This window comes from Lissotriton helveticus, chromosome 1_1 (assembly GCF_964261635.1).
Source record: "Lissotriton helveticus chromosome 1_1, aLisHel1.1, whole genome shotgun sequence".
NCBI classification, from domain to species: domain Eukaryota; kingdom Metazoa; phylum Chordata; class Amphibia; order Caudata; family Salamandridae; genus Lissotriton; species Lissotriton helveticus.
The window spans coordinates 1,239,571,050-1,239,595,166 of record NC_136057.1 but is presented as its reverse complement, the minus strand read 5'-3'; the positions used below and the strand labels follow the sequence as shown (position 1 = coordinate 1,239,595,166).

Sequence of the window (24,117 nt, the reverse complement as noted above, 5' to 3'; positions counted from 1 at the left end):
GTTACCTTCATTCATCTCATGGTGCTTTTTGTGATCATGATTGTTGTGGAATAGTTATTCAATTTTGGCGCATTGACTGTTCTCGGCTTATTTCTTTGCATATAGCCAATACAATTTTTACGGAGGCTGTGTGTGTGGAATGAAATGGTTTTGGGTTTTCATGGGACTATAATACCCTCTCTTGCTGTCTACTTTGAGTGGCCCTGTTGGATGCGAGATTGGTTCTTTCTGAGCGTGTATAAGGGTCGTAGGGTGGCTGAATAATGCACGCCTCTCTCCATGTACAGCTTGTATATGTTGCCGGGGTAACAAGGTTGGCAGTGGGCGCCCATTAGACTTAAGGTACTTAAGGTAGTGAATGGTGGAACATGCACTGAAGCAGCTGGGCCGTCTAGACAGCCTAAGGAGTGGTTAATCTATGTAAAATTTGAAGGGAGGTTTAATTTAACGTGTACGTTAGACTGACCGAAACTTCCAACGGAACTTTGTCGGGAATCACAACCCTCTTGTCACATGAAACTCCAGTGTGGGGGAGGGGTGCCTAGGTTTAGAGTAGACCATTGAAATAATGCAGTACTGTGGAGTCCGATAGGGACACACCAGACAATTTTCGCCACCCCCTTTTCCCTCTCTTTTCTGCTTTTCCTTCCCCTCCCTTTCCTTTGGGGGTCGGGGGGGGTGCGGGGCTCATAAGACTGTTGCTGTATTTGGTGCAATTATGATTTTTCTGGCCATGTATTTAGTTGACTTCTTTTTGGTCGTCCCTTTTGGGATTACTCCTATTTAGACACACTTTTGCATTTTTATGTATTTTGTGTATCATCTTTTCTCTAAGAATAACAAAAAGACGTTTACAAAAACAGAAATCGACAGACCTGGTAGTGTACACTAACATAAGTATATACTTTTCAGTTCCTCGTCTGCTAATCCGCGTCAGAGAGTCTGCGGATCTAGGCCTGGGACCAAGAAACAGTTTAGATAAGTGAGGACGCGTAGGAAAAGATAATACATTAATTTAGAGCCATCATAAAGGCTTCTGTAATGGACACTGTTTATGGAGCATGAAGCAGTGGCGGCATGTTTCATCACGCCACAAATCAGCCACTCAGAGTGCATTAAGTTAATGTTTTCAGTTCCTGCACTAAGTGATGCCTGCTGCTGGGGTTGTACCGCGTGCACTAGTCAGATGAGCAAGCAATGTGAGTCACATACTGGGATATGTGTAAGTAGAAAATGCCAATGAAAATGTTGTCAGAATGCTTAAAACATGACTGATTTGATGCTTTTCGTTGTTTTGTTTAGAGAGAGGTGCCAAACCGGTTACAAGTTTCGTGAAGAATCTTTCTGCCTTATCAGACTGGCATTCTGTCTACACTTCGGTGATTGCCTTTATTGTAAGTGAGTGTTTAGTTCTTGAATTTAGTTTACATTTAATGAACGTGCCTTAATGTACATTTTATAATTGGGGGGGTTCTAGTTTTGCAACAGAACTGAATCTTTGATAAAAAAGTGCATACGCATATATGTTATCCAGTATTAGGGTATCTTTCATAGATTCACATGCCTGAATCATTACCCGTCGTCGAGGCGGGAGTCCCACGGTAAATTATATATATAATAGCAGTGCCTAAAATTTCTTGTAGTAGGCTGGAAAGCCCAAAGGCCTAACTAGGCCTCAAAACTTAGCAGCCTATCTACATCATTATGTAAAAAGACCTGAAATAGTAGCCTCAGCCAATCAGCTGTCCTCACCCTCTAGAACCTTCCCAGCTCAGGCAGTTCTCCTCAGATTTTCACCGCACTTCGTGTGTAAGGGAGTCTCCCTGAGTGCCTACTCAGTTTTTGATCTTTATTCCTTAAAATGTCTGAAAAGAAGGCTCTTTTCAAAGCTTGTGGGACCTGCTTCAAGAAGAGAGTGCACGTGGATGACAAGCACTCTGACTGTATTTATTGCCTGCACCCTTCACATGTTGTGAAGGACTGCCGAATTTGCCGTACCTTCCCTCAGAAAACTATCCGGGATAGGGAGGCAAGGGTTCTTTTGTGGTTGAAGTCTTCTTCCACTGATGATGAGTACAAAGCCTCTACTTCCAGCAAGAGAGCTAGATCCGCAGAAAATGCTTCTCCTGAGAGAAAGAAAAAGCTAAAAACCTCTCAGAAAGCTTCAGAACCCTCTGAGTGCACCGGCTTCTTCAACTGTGAGTACAACCCAGGCTAAGACGATTTCTCTGGTGTCTGTACCTACTACTACTTGGACTTCTACCTCCTCTTCTACTTCTATGGTTACCACTTCAGCTATTACGTCACCTTTGATGTCTGTTCCACCATTGCTGTCTAAAACCAAGTTACCGTCGTCGAAATCCTTCTCAACGAAGGCCCTGTCGACTAAATCTTCTGCTCCGTCGACGACCGCGAGGCCGTCGTCGACGAAGACATTGTCACCAAAAAACTCGTCAACGAAGACATCATCGACGGTCTCGTCGACGAAGAACTCGTCGACGAAGACGCCATCGACGGTCCCGACGACGAAGGACTCGTCGACTAAGACGCCATCGACGGTCCCAACGACGAAGGAGTCGTCGACGAAGACACCATCGATGGTCCCGACGACGAAGGACTCGTCGACGAAGACACCATCGACGGTCCCGACGAAGAAGGATTTGTCGACGAAGACACCATCGACGGTCCCGACGACGAGGGACCCGTCGACGATGAAAATACCATTGCCGGCCTCGTCGACGGCTAGATCTTTTTCAGTGACAGGACCGTTGACGGAGATTCCGTTTACCGGGGCTTCCGCACTGACATCTGCTCATCGGATGCACGGTTCCCCTCCAGCAAAGATACAATTCACTCATTTTCAAATGAAAACGTATAAAAGGCAGGATTATTCACATATTTCTCCACTATTGCCATCGCACATTTTGGAGACATACATGCAAGAGGAGTCGGATGAAGGGGAAGAGGATGATGGTCCTTTTGGGATTGCCCGTCACCCTTCTCAATTAAATATTAAATATCAGGAGGATGATGAAGAGGAAGTGCAAGAACAATACATACATGATGTTTATTCAACGCCATATCAGTCACCTCATACTAGACCTCCTCGGTCTGAGGACACGACGCATTTACCAACTTCCTTAATACAGGACTTGCAGGCTATGTTGGCAGATTATCGCCAGAGATTTCCATCCAATCAAGGTGCGCCCGCTGGGTCACCTGTTCCAGTTCATGTGCCAAGACCTCCGTCGCCAAGAGCTTCATTGTCGCCACAGCAACATACTGCTCCACTTCCTCAAGTTGACGACAGTTCTTCCAATGATGGTGAAGACCGCAGGGAAGAGGGAGAGTTACCGGATAACACACCTGTGGATCCTTGGGAGGATTATGTCATCCCTACGCCTTCTCCACCTCCTCCCCGCCCTTCAGATTCTCCACCTGAAGATATTGGGGGTTTCCACAATATTATGCAGAGAGCTGCTAATCGATTTGAGTTAGTTGTCACAGTTGAACAGTCGGACTGTTTTTTACATGACTTTAAAGAGGGATATCGGAGAGTGGTCAGGGCCATACCTATTATTGATTATATATGGAAGGAAGGCCTCAACATAATGAAAACTCCAGCTTCCATTCCTGCAGTCTTGCCAAGGATTGACCAGAAGTATCGAGCACCATCTGATACTCCTGCTTGTTTAATAGGTCATCCTCGACCGGATTCGGTCATATCTCAGGCTGCGCAGCAGAAATCCAAAAATCCTTCTGCTCCCATTTCAACGCCACCTGACAAAGAGGGAAGAAGGCTTGATGCAATTGGAAAGAAATTTTCGGCAAATGCAGCAGCTTCCATTAAGGCTGCTAATTCATTAGCTATTATGGGTCGTTATGATAGACAAATGTGGTCTGACCTCACGGAATATCTTGAAATGATCCCGGAGGATCACCAGATGGAGGTGCGCAGAATTGTACAAGAGGGTGAAAGGGCGGCCTCAGAAATTATTGATTGCGCCCTGGACATTTCTAACACCAATTTTAGACAATTGGCTGGAGCAATTGTGCTTCGGCGTCAAGGTTGGCTCAAGGCTACCACTTTCAGACCTGAGGTCCAAACCAAAATCTTGGACATGTCATTCGATGGTGAGTCATTGTTTGGGAAGCACATTGATGACGCTTTACTGGCTATTAAAACTGATACCGACACAGCTAAATCTCTTGGAACCCTGCAATACAAGAGGGGGTCCTTTAGAGGAGCTAGAGGCCGTGGTTACTCATCCAGAGGCAATTATTCCAACCAACAAAATCGTCAGTATCAATCTAACTACAACAAGCCCTACTACCAATCTTCTTACAGGCAGCCTGCCTCTGGTTCTTTCTCTCGGCAAGGAGGGAAACGACGCTCAGGCAATCAAGGGCGAGATTCTAACAAGCGCCAATGAGCTTTGCCGGATGTCAGCCACTCACTTTTTCCTTCCCGTGGGCGCCAAGATTTCCGCCTTTTACCACCAATGGCGGAAGATAACTTCAGATCAGTGGGTCCTGGATTTAATCAGCAAGGGACACACTTTGGAGTTTTTGCAGAAGCATCCAACAACGCCGCCCAGGGGTCCCCCTCCCCCTCGTCTTCACTTACTCTTCAAAGAAGCCTTAAAGATGCAACACAAGAATGCGATAGAACGAGTCCCCCATTCTCAGAAGGGGATGGGGTTTTATTCTCGCTTCTTCCTCGTGGAGAAAAATTCGGAAGAGTGGCGTCCGATATTGGACCTGCGCAAACTCAACAAATATCTAAAGAAACAGAGTTTCCGCATGGTAACGTTGAAGGACGTTCTGAATTGTCTCAACGAAGGGGACTTTCTGGCTTCTCTGGATATGCAAGACGCCTATTTCCACATCCCTATTCACCCGAACCACCGCAAGTTCCTAAGGTTTCAAGTGGCCGGCGTCCATTTCCAGTTCAAAGTGCTTCCGTTCGGCCTAAAATCGGCCCCCAGAATCTTTACCAAATGCCTGGCTCCAGTGGCTGCAATGTTGAGGTCCCAGGGAATGCAGGTTTTCCCATACCTCGACGACTGGCTGTTAAAAGGTCCAACCAGAAACTCCACAATGGAAGCGGTCAGCAGAACGCTTTCTCTTTTCTCGAATCTAGGACTGACCCTCAATTCAAGGAAATCTCAGCTCCAACCTCGTCAACAATTGACTTTTCTGGGTGCAATCTTGGACACATGCTAGTGCAAGGCATACCTGACACAGGAGCGACAACACAAACTCGTAAAACTAGCAAAACAAATATCCGCAAGAAAGTCTCTTTCAGTTCGGATATATGCTTCCCTTCTAGGGATGTGTTCATCTGCGATCAACCTCATTCCTATGGCGAGACTCAGAATGAGACCGTTGCAAGAAGAGTTACTTCGTCAGTGGAAGCAGGTCGAGGGATCATTCGACGACCGCATCAAAGTCACTGTCAAAATGAAACATGCTCTTCTCTGGTGGTCAAAGGCACACAACTTGTCGCCGGGCCTCACCTTTCTCCAAGACATTCCGGAGTTCACCCTGACTACGGATGCGTCCATGGAAGGTTGGGGAGGTCACCTTCAGGACCTTCGGATCCAGGGAAGATGGTCTCATCAGTACCAACAGATGCACATCAACATCTTGGAACTAAGGGCCATTTTTCTTTCCCTACAAGCCTTTCTGCCAAGGATTGTGAATTCGTCCGTGCTGGTGCGTACGGACAATACCACCAGCATGTTCTACATAAACAAACAGGGAGGAACAAAATCTCTTACCCTGTCACTGCAAGCTCAGGAGATGTGGGAATGGGCCCTGAGTCACGGCATATCCCTCAGGGCAGAGCATGTACAAGGAGTTCGCAACTCTCTAGCAGACAGCCTCAGCAGAACGTTTGTGGGCTGTCACGAATGGGAACTCGAGCAACATCAAGTAGAGAAGATCTTTCGGCTCTGGGGGAAGCCGACGCTGGATTTGTTTGCCACGCAGCAAAACAGCAAGTGCCTGTTTTATGCCAGCAGATTCCCAGGACGGGGGTCAAGAGGAAATGCCCTCCTGATGAGATGGACCGGAATGTTTGCGTACGCCTATCCTCCGATTCCGCTCATTCCGAGGGTGCTGCAAAAGATGAAGAGGGAACACTGCACTCTCATCGCTCCACGTTGGCCAAGGCAATTTTGGTTTCAGGAGCTCCTTCTACTATCTCAACAACCTCCGTTTCGGCTCAGACCGACAGTGTCGATGCTGACAAGGGAGGGAGGTCAAATCCATCATCCAGATCCTCAATCGCTGCACTTGCACGCTTGGCTCCTGACTTCCTAGAGTTCAAGGACCTAAACATCTCCTCGGACTGCAGAAAGATATTGTCGCAAGCACGTGCGCAGAGTACCATCAAAACATATCGTTTCAAGTGGAAAAGGTTCTGTTCATGGTGTGGAGATAATGAGGTTCATCCACTTCAGGCTCTTCCTGAAGCCATCCTTCCATACCTACTGTCATTGGCTAAGGCAGGTCTAGCCTTTTCTTCTATTAAAGTGCATCTGGCAGCAATATCCAGATTCAGGAAGAATTCCAACAAACCATCCTTGTGTTCATCCTCTTTGATCAAACAATTCCTTAAAGGGCTATTCCGAGCTTTTACTCCAGTTCGTCCTCCTCCTCCGGAGTGGGATCTTAATGTTGTTCTTTCCCAACTTCTAAAAAAGCCTTTTGAACCGATCCATAAAGCGGAACTGAAGTTTCTGACTTGGAAAGTAGCAATCTTGTTGGCTCTTACTTCTGCTCGCAGAGTTAGTGAAATACAGGCCTTCACTATTACTTACCCCTTTCTGCAATTCTCTAAGGACTTTGTTACGCTTAGAACCAATCCAAAATTCATTCCTAAAGTACCAACTCAATTCCACATTAATCAACCGGTCAAACTCAGAACCTTTTTCCCGGATCCAAAAACTCCTGCAGAGAGGGTTTTACATTCTCTGGATGTGAAAAGGTGTCTGAAGTTTTATCTTCAGAAGACAAAGGACATCCGTAAATCTACACAACTTTTTGTTGCCTATGGGAGAAACACCTTCGGTCAAGCTGTCACAAAAGCAACTATTGCCAGGTGGTTGTCTTCTACAATTACCTTCTGTCATTACAAGGCCAACAGACCTTTATCAAGGAAGGTCAAAGCTCATTCCACAAGAACAGTGTCGACATCTACGGCCCTTTTCGCTGGAGTGACGCTGGAGAACATTTGCCGAGCTACTACTTGGAAAAGTGTCCACACTTTTACCGAACATTACTGTCTGCAGTCGGCGGTTCAGGATGAGACAGCTGTTGGTGATGCAGTGCTGCAACATCTTCTTCACTAAGGTTGGATAACTTATAGTCTTTTTATTATTCTTTACAGTTACATATTTATAATGCTGTCCTATCAGTCATATTTTGAAGGTTTTAATGCATATGTTTTGTTAACAAGTTTTGTACTCTATTACCTTCCTGGTTGAGTGGGGATAGATATAGGTTTTTTCTTTGGCTCCCACCTTCCTCTATCGACAGACATGATGTTACTGCTTGCTATTCTGATTCAGGCATGGGAATCTATGAAAGATACCCTAATACTGGATAAGAAAACGAGTTACATACCTGTAACTACGGTTATCCAGTATTGGTATCTTTCATAGATTCACATGCACCCACCCTCCTCCCCGGTAGGGCAGTTCTTTCTATGGATACTCATTCTCATTTGTGCTGGGAAAATCTGAGGAGAACTGCCTGAGCTGGGAAGGTTCTAGAGGGTGAGGACAGCTGATTGGCTGAGGCTACTATTTCAGGTCTTTTTACATAATGATGTAGATAGGCTGCTAAGTTTTGAGGCCTAGTTAGGCCTTTGGGCTTTCCAGCCTACTACAAGAAATTTTAGGCACTGCTATTATATATATAATTTACCGTGGGACTCCCGCCTCGACGACGGGGAATGATTCAGGCATGTGAATCTATGAAAGATACCAATACTGGATAACCGTAGTTACAGGTAAGTAACTCGTGTTCTTACATAACTATCCCCCAGATTCATCATTGTCCCGTTTTGCGAGTCCTTAATTTTTTTTTTTTTAAACAAAGTTTTATTGATTTTACACATCAACAAATAAACAAATGACAGTGGTTCCTCCAGTTTCCTGTTACATAGCAATAGTTCTATTAACACGCCCTACATGTCAATGCCCTCTCCTTCCCGCTCCCCCCACCCCCTCTACCCCCACCACCCCCATGTCAGTGTGCCTCATACGTTACTCCTGCAGTGCAACATAAATCTGCATGGAGCAGCAGGTGTCTCCTCCTAGGTCTTAAACAGTAACTCCCACGCCTAGTTGGGGTCTGAACGCTACGCAGACCCGTGCATGCCACTCCGTCCAACCTCCACTACCCTCGGTGCGACCATTCAGTCCCTCGGCTGGTAACGGGTATGTAGGCCTAGTGTGCTATTCCCCCCCGCAGGCGTCCCCGCCCTCCCCGCTTCCATCGCCTCCTCTTGGCTCGCTTGAGCCTCTGCCTCACTGCCCTCTGCAACTTCTGACATTGATTGTAATTCTACTACTAGCGCGCTCCACGCCCTGGCCGTTTCCAGTGCTTTATCATTGGCTGCGCGGTTGGCTAATTGTAAGCGGAGAGTCCCTTCACTAGACGCCCATTGCTGAAAACACCCCCGCTATCTCAGGAAGCTGGGACCCCCCCTAGATTTCCAGTGTAGAGTGAGCTCTCTCTTGGCCAGGATCAACCCCAGATCGAAAAATTTACTGGTAACCTTCGTGGATGGTGTGTGCGGGAACCAGAGTAGGAGGCAAGCTCCCATGTCAGTTTCAACTTGGCGTCCTGTAATCTCATTCAGACAAGTCACAACATCAGCCCAATACGAACCAAGCCCCGCGCAGGCCCAGAACATGTGTCCAAAGTCAGCACCCTCTGAGTTACAACGAGGACACGCCGATTGCGCCCCACCGAAAACCCGCTGGATCTTGGCCGGCGTCCAATACGCCCTATGTAGAGTGAAGTATTGGACCAATTGGAACCGAACATTGCGCGTGCCCTTCCAGGCCCGGCGCACAAGTTGGGGCAAAGTCATCTCCGGGATCTGTCGGCCCAGGTCCGTTTCCCAGCGTTCCCGTAGCCTATCCAGTGGGGGGGGGGCCATCTAGCACCAATCTCCTATATAAACAAGTAACGGCCTTGAAGATGCCAGCCGCCATCACGACATATTGGCAGCCTAACGACGTGGGAGGTTCCGCCAGACCCTTCCTCCAGCGTCTCTGGATCGCAGAGACTAAAGCCGCGTGGAGTAGGAAGTCGCCTCTCGGCAAATCAAAAGCCTCCTGCAGGTCGGAAAACGACAGCAAGACACCATCCCTGTACAAGTCACCTACCATGTGGACCCCACTGTCCTCCCAAGCAGCCAGCCCTGACCAGTCCCCGCCGTGCGGGAGGGCTGTACACATGCCTAAGGGGATCTCCGGCGCATAAGGAACGCGGATACCTGCCCGTTTTTGACTACGAAGCCAGCAGTGGCGGAGGGTGCGTTCCTCCAGAGACAGCTGGTCCAGACGAAGTCCCTGCTGAAGCAATATGAAAGATAGAACATGTCGCCGTATAATTCTGCCCTGCGGGCCGTCCGGACCCCTAAACTCCCGCACCACAGCCTGTGTGAGCCACTGCAGCTGTGCCGCCAGGTAGTACCATTCAAAATCCGGCACAGCTAGGCCTCCCTCTTCCCGCGATCTAAGTAGGGTGGATAAAGCTACGCGCCTCCTGCCAGAGCCCCATATGAATCCTATCACCATCGACCGCAATGTCCGAAAAAAGGAGAGCGGGATCCACACCGGTAGTGTGCAGAAAAAATAAAGCAAGCGCGGGAGGACCACCATCTTCAGTAATGCTATTCGTCCGGCCACAGACAAGGGAAGGGTACGCCAGAATCCAATACTGCCTCTGACGCCTCTCAGCGCTCTGCCCACATTCCCCTCATACAGGGACGTATGGGTATGATAAACGTGAACCCCGAGATACGGTAGACATTCCGGCTCCCAACGTAGGTCCCCAAGCTCTGTGGGCTGTGCACACTGGGGAGTCAGGGGGAACAGGCAGGTCTTGGACCAGTTAACACGCAGCCCCGACAGTTCACCAAACTCTCGTAGCAAGGCCCGCGCTCCCCGCACCGAAGTCTCCACACCAGTCAGATACAACAGGAGGTCGTCGGCATACAGAGAAATGTGGTGCTGAACACCACGCAACAGCACCCCCTCGTAGTGCCGTCCCTGTGGCGCCCGCGCTGCCAGAGGCTCAATCGCCAAAGCGAATAGGAGCGGGGACAGGGAGCAGCCCTGCCTAGTACCCCTTGTCACTGCACATGCCGCGGATATCGTACGACCCGTGCGAACCCTAGCAGAAGCATATAACAGCTGCGTCCAACGGACAAATTTGTCCCCCAACCCGAACCGACGCAGCACACAGAACAGATACGGCCATTCCACGCTATCGAAGGCCTTTTCGATATCCACCGAGAGGACAGCCGCGTCCGGAGGGCCCTCCCCCTCAACGTCCATAACCCGTATCAAGCGCCGTATACACGCCGAGGTGCTCCGCGTGGGGATAAAGCCCGCCTAATCCGGGTGAACGAGGGAACACATATGGGCGGACAGTCGCGTGGCCAGAATCCTGCTCAGCACTTTATAGTCCACAGTGAGCATCGAGAGCGGACGGTATGCCGTTCTTGCCGTGGGTTGGCCGCCCTTCTTCAACAACGGCACAATAATCGCCTCCCTTGTTGACTCCGGCAGCCTGCCCAGTTCCCACGCCTCTCCATAGACCTGTAACAACTGAGGTGTCAGAAGGTCAAGGAACGCAGCATAGAACTCCACCGGGAGACCATCTCCCCCCCGGCGTCTTCTTCCGGGCCATGTGTTTAATCGCTGCTCTAATCTCCCCCAGCGTAACCGCGACACCCAGGGCATTCCCCTGCTCCAGCTGCGGCAGCCTGGCCTCATCTAAGAAGGCATCCAATCCCGCCGGGAGCAGAGACAGCCTACTCCGATGCAACTCCGAATAATAAGCTAGGAACTGGTCATTAATTTCCCGTTGGGAGTAAACCAGCGCCCCGGTAGGCGTGTTCAGGGATAGAATCGGCGTGGTCCCAGAGTGAGGATTTGCTAGCCACGCCAGCAACGATCCGGCTCGATCCCTCTCGGCGTGGGCCCGGACCGTGTATTCCCGGTAGTCATGGCAGTGAAGCCTTTCCACTTGTACGGCTACCCGTTCCCTGGCTGCCAACACTTCCTCCCTATCGCCCCCCGCCGCGTGGTTAGCCTTCTCCACCCGCCGGAGCGAGTCCTCCTCCACGTCAGCCAGCAGCGTCCTACGCACCCCGGCCGAGGATGAGAGGCACGCGCCTCGTACCACCACCTTGAAGGCATCCCATTCGATCGCTCTGGTAGTTGCGGTGCCCGCGTTCTCCCGAAAATAGCGCTCAAGACATTCCTGCAACTCTGTGCGAAATACCGGGTCTTCCAGCATCAACGGATTCAGCCGCCATGTGGGAATCGGTTGCCGCTGTCTAGACCAAAGGACCGTGAGTAAGCAAGGGTTGTGGTCTGAGATAGTCCTCGCCAAGTATTCGCTACTGCGTGCTAGTTCCTGGGCCCCAGCTGTACAGAGAATGGCGTCAAGGCGGACGTGGAGATTGTGATGTGTGGAGTAAAACGAGTAGTCCCTGTCGGTGGGATGGAGCGTACGCCAGGCGTCCAGGAGGCCCCATTGCTCTTGCCAGGTCCTCCGGGCCTTGGCCACCCTGCGCACCACCGACTGAACCAGCGGGGGATGAGAGCGATCTAAATCCACATCCACCACCGAATTAAATTCCCCCCCCAGGAACACCGTGCCGATCAACCTCTTTGATAACGCTGAGAAGAACGCGGCCTGGTCAAAATTAGGGACATAAACACCCCAAAGCGTGACGTCCCGGCCGTCCAGTCTCCCCAACACCGCTACAAACCTCCCCTCTGAATCAACCTCTGTCGTCATGGGCTGGAAGGGGAAGGGGACGCCCGCCCGAACCCAAATCAGCGTTCCTCTAGCATGAGCGGAATAGGTAGTATAGAAAAGTTGCCCCCTCCAACGCCGCTGCAGCGCTCGCCCCTCTGCCAGAGTTAAATGCGTTTCCTGCAGAAAAGCCACCTGAACCCCCCTATGCACTAGATATGCATGCACCTTATACCTCTTACTCATGGAGTTGAGCCCCCGCACATTCCATGTAACACATTTCAGTTCCAACTTAGCCGCCATCTGTAGATCTATAGCGGCAGCCGAACCACAACAACCCTAGCGGCACACTGACAAACCCCTGCAACATCAAACACCCCCAACCTACCCCCAACCCACCCACCCCCAGAACAGGCGCCAAGCAGTTGTTACCCATCCAAACTCCTACCCCCACAGGTGAGGGAAACTCTGGAAATCACCAGAGACTCACAGGCTACGTGAGATAGAGGGGATAGCTCAACACCCTCCGGCCGGACAGCCAGAGACCCATCACACCGTGATGGGCCGATCCCGACTAAGAAGGGACCTCTCCCCCCCCACCTCCCAAACAGCACCCCCGCCCAATCAAGATCACGGTGCCATGGGGCCCCCGTCAGCACCGTTAACACCCCGGCAAGATAGGGAAAGGAGCCACACCCATCACCCCGTTGAAAAGGACTCCAGTAACCTTGGCATAGTCACCCCCATAGGCCGAGCACCCCTACTTACTGTTCCTTTCTCAGCTGCCTGGCGGTCACTCGTCCAACAGTCCATCGGCCGTCTGGGGGTAACCTGAGGCGAATCCCCAGGTTCCTTCTCTGAGCCCCCATCCGAGCCCCCCAGTCCCGCTTCATCAGAGCCCAAACGGGAGCCCGAATCCAACACAGGGCCCTCCGCCGCCACTCCAGAAATGAGCGACACCGCCTGTAGGGCGGCCTGTCTCTCCAGTTCCGTTTGCGACGCCGACGGGGAACGCCGGCTCAGTCCTCGTTTCCGATTGCGCCTGCTCCGGCGTGGCCGTGGCCGGCCCTCCGTGTCCTCCGTCCGTGTTCCCGTACCATCCTTGCCCGCCCTGTACCGTTCCAGCCACTGCCAGGCGTCATCTGGAGAGTCACAAAACGTCGCCACTCCATCCACCAGCACCTTCAGGCGTGCCGGGAACAGCAGAGAGTACTGAACTCCCTCATCGCGGAGAGCTCGCTTGACAGCTACGAAGGAGAAGCGGCTGCGCTGGACCTCTTGGGAGTAGTCGGGGAAGAGGGACACAGATGCATTGTCCACCTTGTACGGACCATTTGATCTAGCTTGACGTAGGATAATGTCTCGATCCCTGAAGTGCAGCAGCCGGGCTATCACAGGCCGAGGGGGGCGGCCCGGAGCCAGAGGTCGGGCCGGGACCCTATGGGCTCTCTCCAAGGTATAGAAGTGCGTCAGGCCCTCAGGCACCACCACATCCCGCAGCCAGCGTTCAAGATAGGAGACCATATTGTCCCCCTCGACATTTTCGGGCAAACCCACCACTCTGATGTTGTTGAGCCTGTTGCGTCCTTCCGCGTCAGCCGCCCTCCTCTCCAGCTGCTGCACCCTTCGCGCCAAACGATCCAGCGTAGCGTCCATCGCTTTCTGGGCCGGTTCGAGCATCTCCAGCACCAGCTCCGCAGACTTGACGCGGTCAGCAAGCTTGTCGTGATCCGCTTTCAGTAGGCCGAGGTTCGTGGATACCAGTGCAATATCCTGGCGTAGCGCTTCCCTCGTGTCCCCTATGGCTTTGAGGATCTGGTCCATCGGCTGCTGCTGGAGACCCGTGCTCTGGCTGTCTGCCGATCGCTGGTCGTGCACTTCAAGGGAGTCCTCAGCTTGGTCCGCCGAGGCCACGCCAGCACCCTTCCGTGGCTTCCCCATAGTGTACCACAGAGCACACAATCGCGTCAAGCACCAGGTGTCTGTCCCGTAGTGTAACCAGGGCTGCAGGGCGCACCTCCACTTAGCTGGCTCGTGTGTGAAGCAGGGTGGGGTCCACTAGATAACTCCGGGGGGGTAGCGCAGGCCCACCCTCCAGCTCCCTCGTTCGCTAACACCCGCCAGGCATGCCAGCTATGCCAGGTCCCACCAGACACCCAACGGACGTCCGTGGAATCCAGGGAACAGGACCCGCAGCTAGGGGAGCTCCTATGCCATTCCGGCGTGTATCCGGGACCAAGGCCAGAGTCCTGCGCCAGGGGAATCCGCCACGCCAAAGCAGGCCGGCCGGCGGCCTCTCGCGGTCCAGGACCTGTGGCGTGGGCCCCAATGTGCCACCACCAGAGTTCAAGCACGGTCCCCCCGGAGCGTTAGCAGGCCCCTGGTGTTACACCAGCTCCTAGTCCTCCAATTGAATAACCGGGCCCTCAGGGGGCCAAGCACCAACTCCTGCGTCCGGTGCCCGGCCGACTCCGCTATGAAATCGGGAGCCCTGGCCCCAATGCACCAGACGTGCGGCCTTGTCCAGTGCTGCCCCACACAGTGCCTGCACCGTCTAATCTGCCACAATCGATGGGCGCCCCTCGGCGGACAACACTCCGCCGGCCAGGCGTAGCGCCGCCTCAGCTCCACTCGGGTCCGGTCCCCCGTCCGTGCGCGCCAGCCAGGTGCAGCCGCAGGCCCTCGGACGCCTGCGCGGGATGTCCGCAGTGCCCTCCGGAGCCGGGCCGCCCCCCCGGCCGCGCCGACTCCCACACAGCAGCGACGGGTCAGATCCCTCGGCGATCCCTCTGTAATCGAGGCCGGGGATCAGGGACGGGTGTAGGCCCACAGCAAGAAGGCCGTCCGTCGGCGCTCCAGCCTCCCGGCGGCCGCTGAGATCAAGGCGGTCGCGGGGCTCTCCTGGTGTGCAGCAGCTGTCGAGTCGCCCCCAAACCTCCAGGAACCACAGCAGGTCGGAGGGGCCGCTGGGGAGGGGGTCTACCAGGATAATTGCCGAGATCGGCCCGGAGCTCGGGACTCAGGCGACCATGCTCGGCAGTGCTCAAGCCACGCCACTTGCGAGTCCTTAATAGCGATTATTAAGGAATCGCTATTAAGGACTAGCAAAACGGGATTCATGTAGAAATCGCAAAAAAAATTGTGATTTCTACAGCTTCCTTATTTGCGATTAGCAAATTGCTAATCGCAAATAAGGAATAACTCCCCATTCATTCCTATGGGCCTAAGGAATGAATGGGGAGTTTATTCCTTATTTGCATCGCAAATAAGGATGCGAGTTCAAGGGTGCCAGGGGTGTCCAAAGGACACCCTGTAGCACCCCTGAAATGAAATTTAGACTGATGTTGCGCACACACATGTCCAAAGGACATGTTTGTGTGTAACATACAACTTAGAAAAATGCACTAAAGTGCATTTTTCTAAGTTTTCGCTATTTACCACGAAGTCAGACTTCTCGGTAAATAGCGGCCAAAAATAGCGTATTCGCAATTTAAAAATGGTTAATGAATTGCATTTAAGGAATCTCAAATAGAGATTCCTTAAATGCATTTCGTCGAAATTTAGCGATTTCGCAATTAGCGATTTTTGCATTTGGGATGATGAATCCCAAATGCAAAAATTGCGCTCGCAAAGGGCCAGATTCTCAGAATCTGGCCCTTTGCGAGCCCATTTTTCAATGATGAATCTGGCTGTATATTCTTTGTAGAGCATTCATATTTTGCTTCCATATTGTTCTTCTACACTCAGTACTTTAACCAGGTTGCCCTGTGCCTAATTTTAGTGCAAACAAGGAACAAAGGTACCTAGCACCATTGCTGGATACTAAGAAAGCCATAATTGGGGCACAGTGGGTCCTTCACACTTCTTGGCCCCGGGGCCACTGCACTTGTTGCACGACTGATCGCTTCACCCTGTCTACCACCTATTGACTTTTAACTGTGGTGACGATTCAAGAAAAAATGGTCTGTCAGGTAGGGCTGGCATTAATTCGGGGTACAATAGATGTAAATGAAAATAGTATGCTCTCTTGACACACAAATACTCAAAAACAGTACTCAATGAATCAGTTCTGCGCTCAACGAGATTTGATCAAGTGTTTATCAGAATGACTTCATTCCATGATAAGCAATACAGTTTTTTTACTATAAAAAAGACTGTGAAATATAATAGTGTACAGGGGATTCTTAAAGTGTCTATGGGTGAAAGTTGTGCATAGTGATAAAATAGTGAACAATGTGTACAGTGTCAGCAAATTTCTATATACAATTATTTCTTTAGGGAAGGCCAGAGCTTGATTCTAATCCAGGCGTTTTTTTCTTAGTACAGAAACCCGGTCAATCTGGACCTAAGTAACGCGTCGACATTTCGACCCTTATGTGCCCCTGTTGGTGGTCACAGCGGGTCTTCCTCAAGACAGGGATGCAGGGATTATATATACACAGTCCTAACAGGCTTAGGGATTCAGAGCCTGTGGTGTTGAGGCACAATTGCCGAATACCTTGTATATGGCGGCTGGAATGAGTTAAAGCCGGGTGCAGATTAACTCAATGGCTAATCTGCCAAGGAAATCAATGATTCCGGATGATTTAAGCGGGAGCAGAAGGAAGAAGCGAGGTCTCATCCATCGGCAGCATAACGCCACAGGCTCTGAATCCCCAAGTGTGTTAGGACTGTTGTACTATCAGTTCTTTATCCTTCAGTTTCAGCTGTGTAAATGTGTTTAAAGCATTTCTACATGGGAGCTGGAATTGTTATGATGAGAGGGTATTTTGCTCTGTTAATACATAGGCTTTTGCCTCAATCAAGTTTTGGCTGCATATCACACCAAGTGGTTCAGCTTGTTTACAGGATAGTTCACAGACTTGGGTTCTTGATCTTCTTACCCCAGTCAGAATGGAACTGTCACAGTGTGTGATTATCAAGGGACCATGATTTTGTACTCTGCGAGCACAGGTTTTCTTGCTGGGGAAGAGATGGAGCATTTTTGAAAATCTTAGACATGAAACTATACAATAAAAATGCGGGCATATAATTTGCATGACAAAAAATACGGTGGAAATAAAAAAACAAAAATTGACAGGATACCGAAAATGTGGCAAATTCAAGATAACCCAAAAATATTTAATTAAACCATGTTAAAAGGGTTAAATCTCATACATCGGCAGCAATACAGAAATGTCCTTTGCACTTGTTCATACAGGAGTTAATGTCTCCAATACATACAGTAAGACGATTTGATGTCAATATATGGAAGGTAAAATCATCCCGCAGTGTACATTGATACATTTCGTGTATAACTCATGATAAAAATTCAACAATAACCAAGGAAACAAAGCAACAAATTTGTGTTAGGGAGGGCTTGAAGATGGAGTTACTACGCATGGGCTCATTTGCACATCAAGTTGATGATCAATTACGTTTATAAGAAAGTGAACTATTGATTTGGTAAATATTAGTCCACTGCAAGTAATACAGTTAATAACCTGTTAGGTCCAGGCAAACATTTCAATAATTTAAAACTTAAGCATAACCCCAAATAGCTATGGCACAGAGCATTTAAGCTCAATTGAGTTAAAATGTGAAGCATTCAGAAGTACCAAAACAGTTAAAAATTCAAAAACGCAACACAATAAAAATTGCACTCCAGTTTACAAAAATCTAGGAATGTTTATTTAAAAAAACGACACTAAAATTACAAAAATCCAATTCGGGAAACCAGAGATCTTAGATATTGAAAAAATCAGAGAAAAAGTGTCAAGAAAAATGTAAGCAGCAATTGAAGTTACTGTTAGTGTGTGACCCAGAGTCTAGGCCAAATTTCATGCCAACCACAGTTAAGTATGGGTCAAATATGCCAAGTAGGTTTGTCCCAGTCAAAGCTTCTACCTTTTGACTTGGTCTCTTAAATGGAAGTCAAAATCATGTAGGAGGGCAAGGTTACAGATTGTATCTGCTGTAGTTCTCCCAAAGCTGGTTAGACGTTGTATAAGGCACATTAGTTTGGTTCAAAACATCTCTGAGAGGTAATTGTTTACATTTTGTTCTTGGAGAATTCTCTTTAGCTGTATATTTTTTTCACACCTTCACCTGGCTAAGATTTCTTTGCTCAAGCATAGTTCCAGAGAGTAAGCCTTTCCACTTTTGCAGCAAATTCTGTTTGCCTTACTACAATCAATCCAACATTCTAAGGGGAATCCAAGACAGCACAGGCCTTCTGCCCCTGAAAGGGAGTCTATAGTAATGAAAATTCCTCTACTCAGCTATATCAAAATGGTTCTGGAACCAGTTACCCCTCCACTGGGCAGGTGCCAAACTGGCTGCATTGGGCCTAAAGAACAAAGGCACCCCCTTCCTCTGGTCTCCCCTTACACTAAACTGTGAATGAGCAGGCTTCACCTATGTCCCTTTCAAGTTAATGAAGATCCCAGAACCTCCCCAGCTGCCCTTCCCGAGCTGATGCATTTCAAACTCTTCACACTAAGCCCATACTGTTGCCAGGCATATGCCATTGTCTCGTCTATGGGAGTAGTTTTCCCACATCATTAAGAGATTAACAGATTAAGAAATTAAACGTCCCATGCAGGTTTTGTTTTTAACAAAGGAAAGGTATAATAAGTAAATACATTGAATATATTCAAGCATTCCCAATGAAATGAAAGTGGACACAGAGATTTTGGGGGTAAATGAGTCCAGTACTAAACAGAAAATGCAACATCTCTGATAGCGAAGGCCTTCGCTGGCACTTTGACTTCAGGTAACGCTGGGTATCGAAAGATGATGGACAGCCAGTCTGGTGGTTAGTTGGAGCCAGTCAAAACCTTTTCGCTTCGGTCTCTATATGTACAAAGTCAATGCAGTGGGGCAAGGTTTCTGTAGTGTCTGAGGATTCTGTAGCTCTCAGCACTTAGGGAACCAGCCCATAAGGAAGAAAAACTGGAGTCCAGAGATTAGCCAATACTTTGTAAATCAAAGAAGATTGATAGATACGGCCAAATGAGAAATTCCAGTAAGATCATTTCCAGTGAAATTGTGTAACCTGCAAAAACTTTATTTAATTCAGACCTAGAATTGCAATCCCATATCTGAACTAAAGGAAATTAAATGTCCCCCCCCCCCTCTTAAAATGTGATTTAAGCAAGATATAACCACTTTTACTTTAGGAGTGGACTTTTGCAAGGGTTCAGTGTCTAAACTGTGCCTAGTACAAAGACAGACAAAGCACACAAGATCATTATATTATCCCCCATTTGCTGTTAAGAGTAACACTGAATCAACACAGGTGTGGACATCTATTCCAGGAACCCATTCAAATTGAATATTTCTGGTATATCTGAATATATCCCCCATGTAGATCCATAGGTTTGAGGCATCTCAAGGTACACACCACTTAACAATATAACTTCTACAGAGGGTTACATAGTATCACTTTCCAGAAAGACTAGGTGAACCAGGCAAAAATATAGCAATCTACCCCTTGAAGAGGATACAAGTGAAGTGTAACAATAGCAAAACATTTATAGATTCACACAGGGGGATGTAGGATCCTTATAATTCTACTCTGGTCAGCCTCTAGCTATACTGCTCAACTGTTTCCATGTGACTGTCTCCGAAGGTCGAACCTGTCTTTCCTTTTGAATCCCACCAACTTTGCATTCTGCAAGTGATGGCACATATAATGTTATCCTGTTTGCGTCCATTCAGAGGACCTGCATTGGTGTCAAAGAGTAAGATTTATTTTATTAGATTGATTTAAAAGATTTAAGTAATTTTTAAGACCATAATTTGCTTTCAAAGAATATTTATTTCAGCTCTGTGCTTTTCTCAGTCGAATGTATGACTATAAGAGAAAAATGATAAGACCAAGCTTGAGCTTGGATATATTTTCATATAAAAAAGAAAGTGGGGATAAGTGTAAGACTTGCGTACTGGCAGGAATGCTAAAAAGTAAATAGCCTGGGCACATTTATTAAATGGAATACAATCACGTTTGGAAGGAGGCATTTTAACCATTTTCTCTCTTTTAATTGCAGATTTACATGAATGCTGTTTGGCATGGCTGGGCCATACCTATGTTCATATTTTTAGCAATTGTGAGGTTATCTCTTAATTACCTCATAGCCAGGTACTGTAGTAATTATTTTTCTTGTTTGGCCTTCGTTAAACATTGTATGTGTTTTGTTATTACAGTCGTTAATATCCTTTCACTTGGAACATCAGTTAATGCTATTTGAGGCGCACATGTAAGTCATTGGAAAAAGAAATTGAGTACTCCTAAAAGCACGTGAACTTCTGGCATACCCTTGCAAGATTTTCCAGCAGCTCTCTGGATTACTGTGATTAACTCGCACCTGACTGTTCTTGTCCCTACATACTGTCCACTACCAACTAGCGCTGTTTGTGTGAGAAGATCAGACTCTAAATATAGACGGTGCTTAATATTTTTCAGTGAGTTGATGGCTCCTCAAAGAGAACCCCTTGACTAGATGTAGCATGTCATTTTTGCAAATTAATGCTACTAGTTGCACATGAACATTTGATTTACTATGCAATCTCGCGGGAGACTGTTAGACACAGCGCCTAATTTGAGCCAGTGTTTTTCAGTGTTCAGCACCTGCACTTAATTGGTTTCCAGTGCTCAATGCAGGAACTTAATTGTCAACACCCCCCTTACGAAGGTTTACCATATAGTTGCACTGCTCATCTAATTTAGAGATGAGCAGAACAACGGTTGTTTAGAAATACAATATACATTAAAAACATCATAATACCTGCTACCCAGCCACTCCTAAGCTTTGGGGACCTGGAATAATCTGAACTGCCACACTTGCAGGCGAGAGAAATAGTTTAGTAGTTGTTTTGGCAGCGATGACGGGCAATGGGTGGTGCAAGCTGCAGTAGTCTGGTTTCCTGGTCGGGCCCTGGCACTTACTATTTTACATATTAAGCACTGGTTAGATGTATTGTTGAACTATGGGGAAATTAGGTACCATTTACTTTGAGTACATTCTCTAAATTCTTCTTAAAGGGTCACCGGCATACTTTTGACACAGATTAACTATTTGGAGTTAAAAACGGGTTCCTGTTTAAGTCTCTAATAAGAGAATACTATTTAAGCCAGTTTTGATCTGAAAAATGTTTGGCGCATGTTGACAGATATACATTGTTCAGGATGGAGAGGCGCAGCCTCGCGTGAGACAGGGCCCCCCTACATTGAATAGTTCAATAAAATATTACTTTCTGCATTTGTGTATATGTTTGAGAGAGAGTGTGTGTGTGTGTGTGTGTGTCAGGGTTAGTGTCCGTTTCAGTGTGTGTGTGTGTGTGTGTTAGTCTGTGTCTGTGTGTGTGTGTGTGTTTGTCACTGCAATTCTCTTCAGACCTGGCGTGCTCAACTGTGGGTGCTGGCGACGAGCTGAACCTCGGAACCCATGTTTCCTTTTTCGATACAAACATGCCAAACTCAGTGAATCCTTTGTATTTCTTTACTGGTGAGCCACCACTACTCCACCAACGCATTTCGACCTCACAGGGTACCAAGTCAAGCGCAAACTTCATGAGGTCATACTGTTTTTCATACTTATGTAGTGTCGGATAATTATACATAATTTTGAAACGTGCCTGAATCTGATTGTATATCTTAATTCATAATTCACTGTTCAGTGCCAATATATTTTGGACGTTATGATTTAGTATCATTACATTCACAATGTACGTGTTATACAATGGTTCATATGTTTGTCTAAAGGTCTAGTACCAAGACATAATCCCTTTGCTTGTTACAATGGCGTGACATCCAACCATGATGGTTGACCAGATGCTGCATTGTTTAGTTCTTGATTCATAAATGTATATAGAGTTCCTCTTCATTATTAAGGCCCGTCGGTGTCTTAGTTTTAAGTCTTATTATGAAGCGAGACTCCAATCGTCTTAGTCTTTTTGTTCTGTCTCCTCTCCGTTCACTTGGTGTGACTGTATCAAGTCCAAAAAATCTCATCATTCTCCAGTCGACATTTTGGCATTGCATCAGATGTTTGGCTGTAACATAGTTTACATCCTTATTCTTAACTGTTCTGATATGTTCTAGTATACGTTTTCTCAACATGTATGTTGTGCTCCATTTGTATTGTAGGCCACTATTGCCTTCTATCACATAGATGACATGTTGTTTTGTATGTAATGTTCTGCTCAATTTGAATCATTTTAACTTCTGTGTCCAGCAGTTGGTTCTTATTGATTTCTATTTTGCATGCCTTGCAGCTATTACATTTGATGAATCCTATTCTAGCTTCCATTAGCCAGTTTGTTGTTGATCTTTTCTCTTGCAGATGGCTTTGGACCAGTTGGTCCTTCAGAGATTTACTTTTTCTGTGGGTGACCAATGGTCTTTTTCCCAGCATTTCACCTATGTCTGGATCTTTTTTTTTTTTTTTACTTTTTATTGTATTCAAATAACAAAAAACATAGAAATGAAACAAAAACAAGGCAATATAATACAAAATGTGTCACCTCGGTGCCGGGGGGGGGGGGGGGGGGTACATGTGCAATTCAAATGACAGAAGTATACGATGAGGTTAGGGGGGGGGAGGAAATCAGAAACAAACAAAATATTTAAACACCTGCGGAGGAAACATCAGGTTGGGAGGATGACAGGTCAGTATTCAGGTCCGGATGGGGGGGGGGGGGGAGTACATATATCACCACGGTATGTGTTCCATTGAGCCCAGATTTTCCCCCATTTGCGGTGCGTGCCACGGGAAACATAAACAGTCTTTTCTCTAAACATGCACCAGTCCATGTTTTGTTGCCACACCAGAACTGTCGGTGGCCTCTGGGCGCCCCATAACTGGGCAATGTCTCTCTTGGCAATCATATTACCCAAGGTCACCCATCGAAGCTGCGCTTGGTCATAATCATTCGGCTCCCATACATTCAACAGACATCTCCGCGCCTCAGGCATTGATTGCACGCCCGTGACCTCACTCATAACTTCATGCACGCGAGTCCAATAACGTAGCACAGCAGGACATTCCCAAATAATATGGAGAAAGGTACCCACCATACCACAGCCACGCCTGCACAATCCATCCGCAGAGAATCCCATGCGTACCAGACGAGGACCAGTCACGTATACCCTATGAAGAATTTTGAGCTGGACAAACCGGAGGCGTGCCGGGATAGCTACCTCCTTCGGGGAAGAGATCGCAGCCCGCCAGTCTTCGTCGTCGAGTTCCAAACCATCACTAGTCCATAGCTCTCGAAGGTTATCCAGTAGGTCAAGTCTGGTATTAATTAACTTTTTATATATGAGCGAGATCGTGCTATCAGGGACATGCCCATCGAATATCCGATCTTCAAGCGGGGACGCCTCCGGAATAACCGAGCCCTGGGGAAAAACGGATAGGACCGCATGTCGGATTTGCGCATACCGAAAGGATTCTCTATCACTCAGGTCGTACTCAGCTTTCAGCTCCTCAAACGTCTTGACTCTATCCTTGACCCATACATCATTAACCCTGCTGATACCGATCACGTCCCACCTATCAAAACCTTTCGATTTCCAGAGGGAGCTAAGTTTTTCCGACGCATAAAGCGGAGTTGCACGAGTCGGCCTGTCAGCCCATCCCATAGCCGCTGTAGCACGATGCCACACCTGCACCGCTGTCCTAGTGGGGCCCGTGAGAGATCTGCCGGCAGATTTCGCGTATAGAGCCCTGTTGTAATCTCCACCGGGCAGTAGCCATTTATCCATCCCAAAAGCCGGGTTCGGCAAAGGAGCGTAAGTGCCGTGATTGATGGCCCCCAGCTGAGAGGCCCAATAATAGCGACGGACGTCCGGGAGCGCGATGCCCCCATCGTACCAAGGGAGCGTCAGCTTCGAAAGGGCAATACGAGAACGCCCCCCCATAACAACTGTCTCTGTAGACTTTCAATCTCCCGAAAGTAGCTGGCAGGTACAATGTCCAGTGTGTTTTGAAGCGCATAAAGAAACCGCGGGAGCGACATCATCTTAAATAGCGCCGCTCGTCCCAGAGGAGAAAGAGGGAGCCTGCCCCACGCAATCACATCATCACGGAGGCGCTGAAGAGGGGGCAACAAATTGCG

At 48.3% G+C, this 24,117-nt stretch overlaps 1 protein-coding gene across 4 annotated transcripts in view; it reads left to right on the top strand.

Moving 5' to 3' along the window:
- GRAMD4 (GRAM domain containing 4) overlaps window positions 1–24,117 on the top strand; it is a 480,409-nt gene that overhangs the window by 373,520 nt on the left and 82,772 nt on the right. For all 4 annotated transcript variants that reach the window (XM_078679725.1, XM_078679714.1, XM_078679734.1 and 1 more), the window contains 2 exons: window positions 1,303–1,394; window positions 20,046–20,137. In XM_078679725.1, the coding sequence (XP_078535851.1) occupies window positions 1,303–1,394; window positions 20,046–20,137 (184 nt within the window). The remainder of the gene's footprint in view (window positions 1–1,302; window positions 1,395–20,045; window positions 20,138–24,117) is intronic.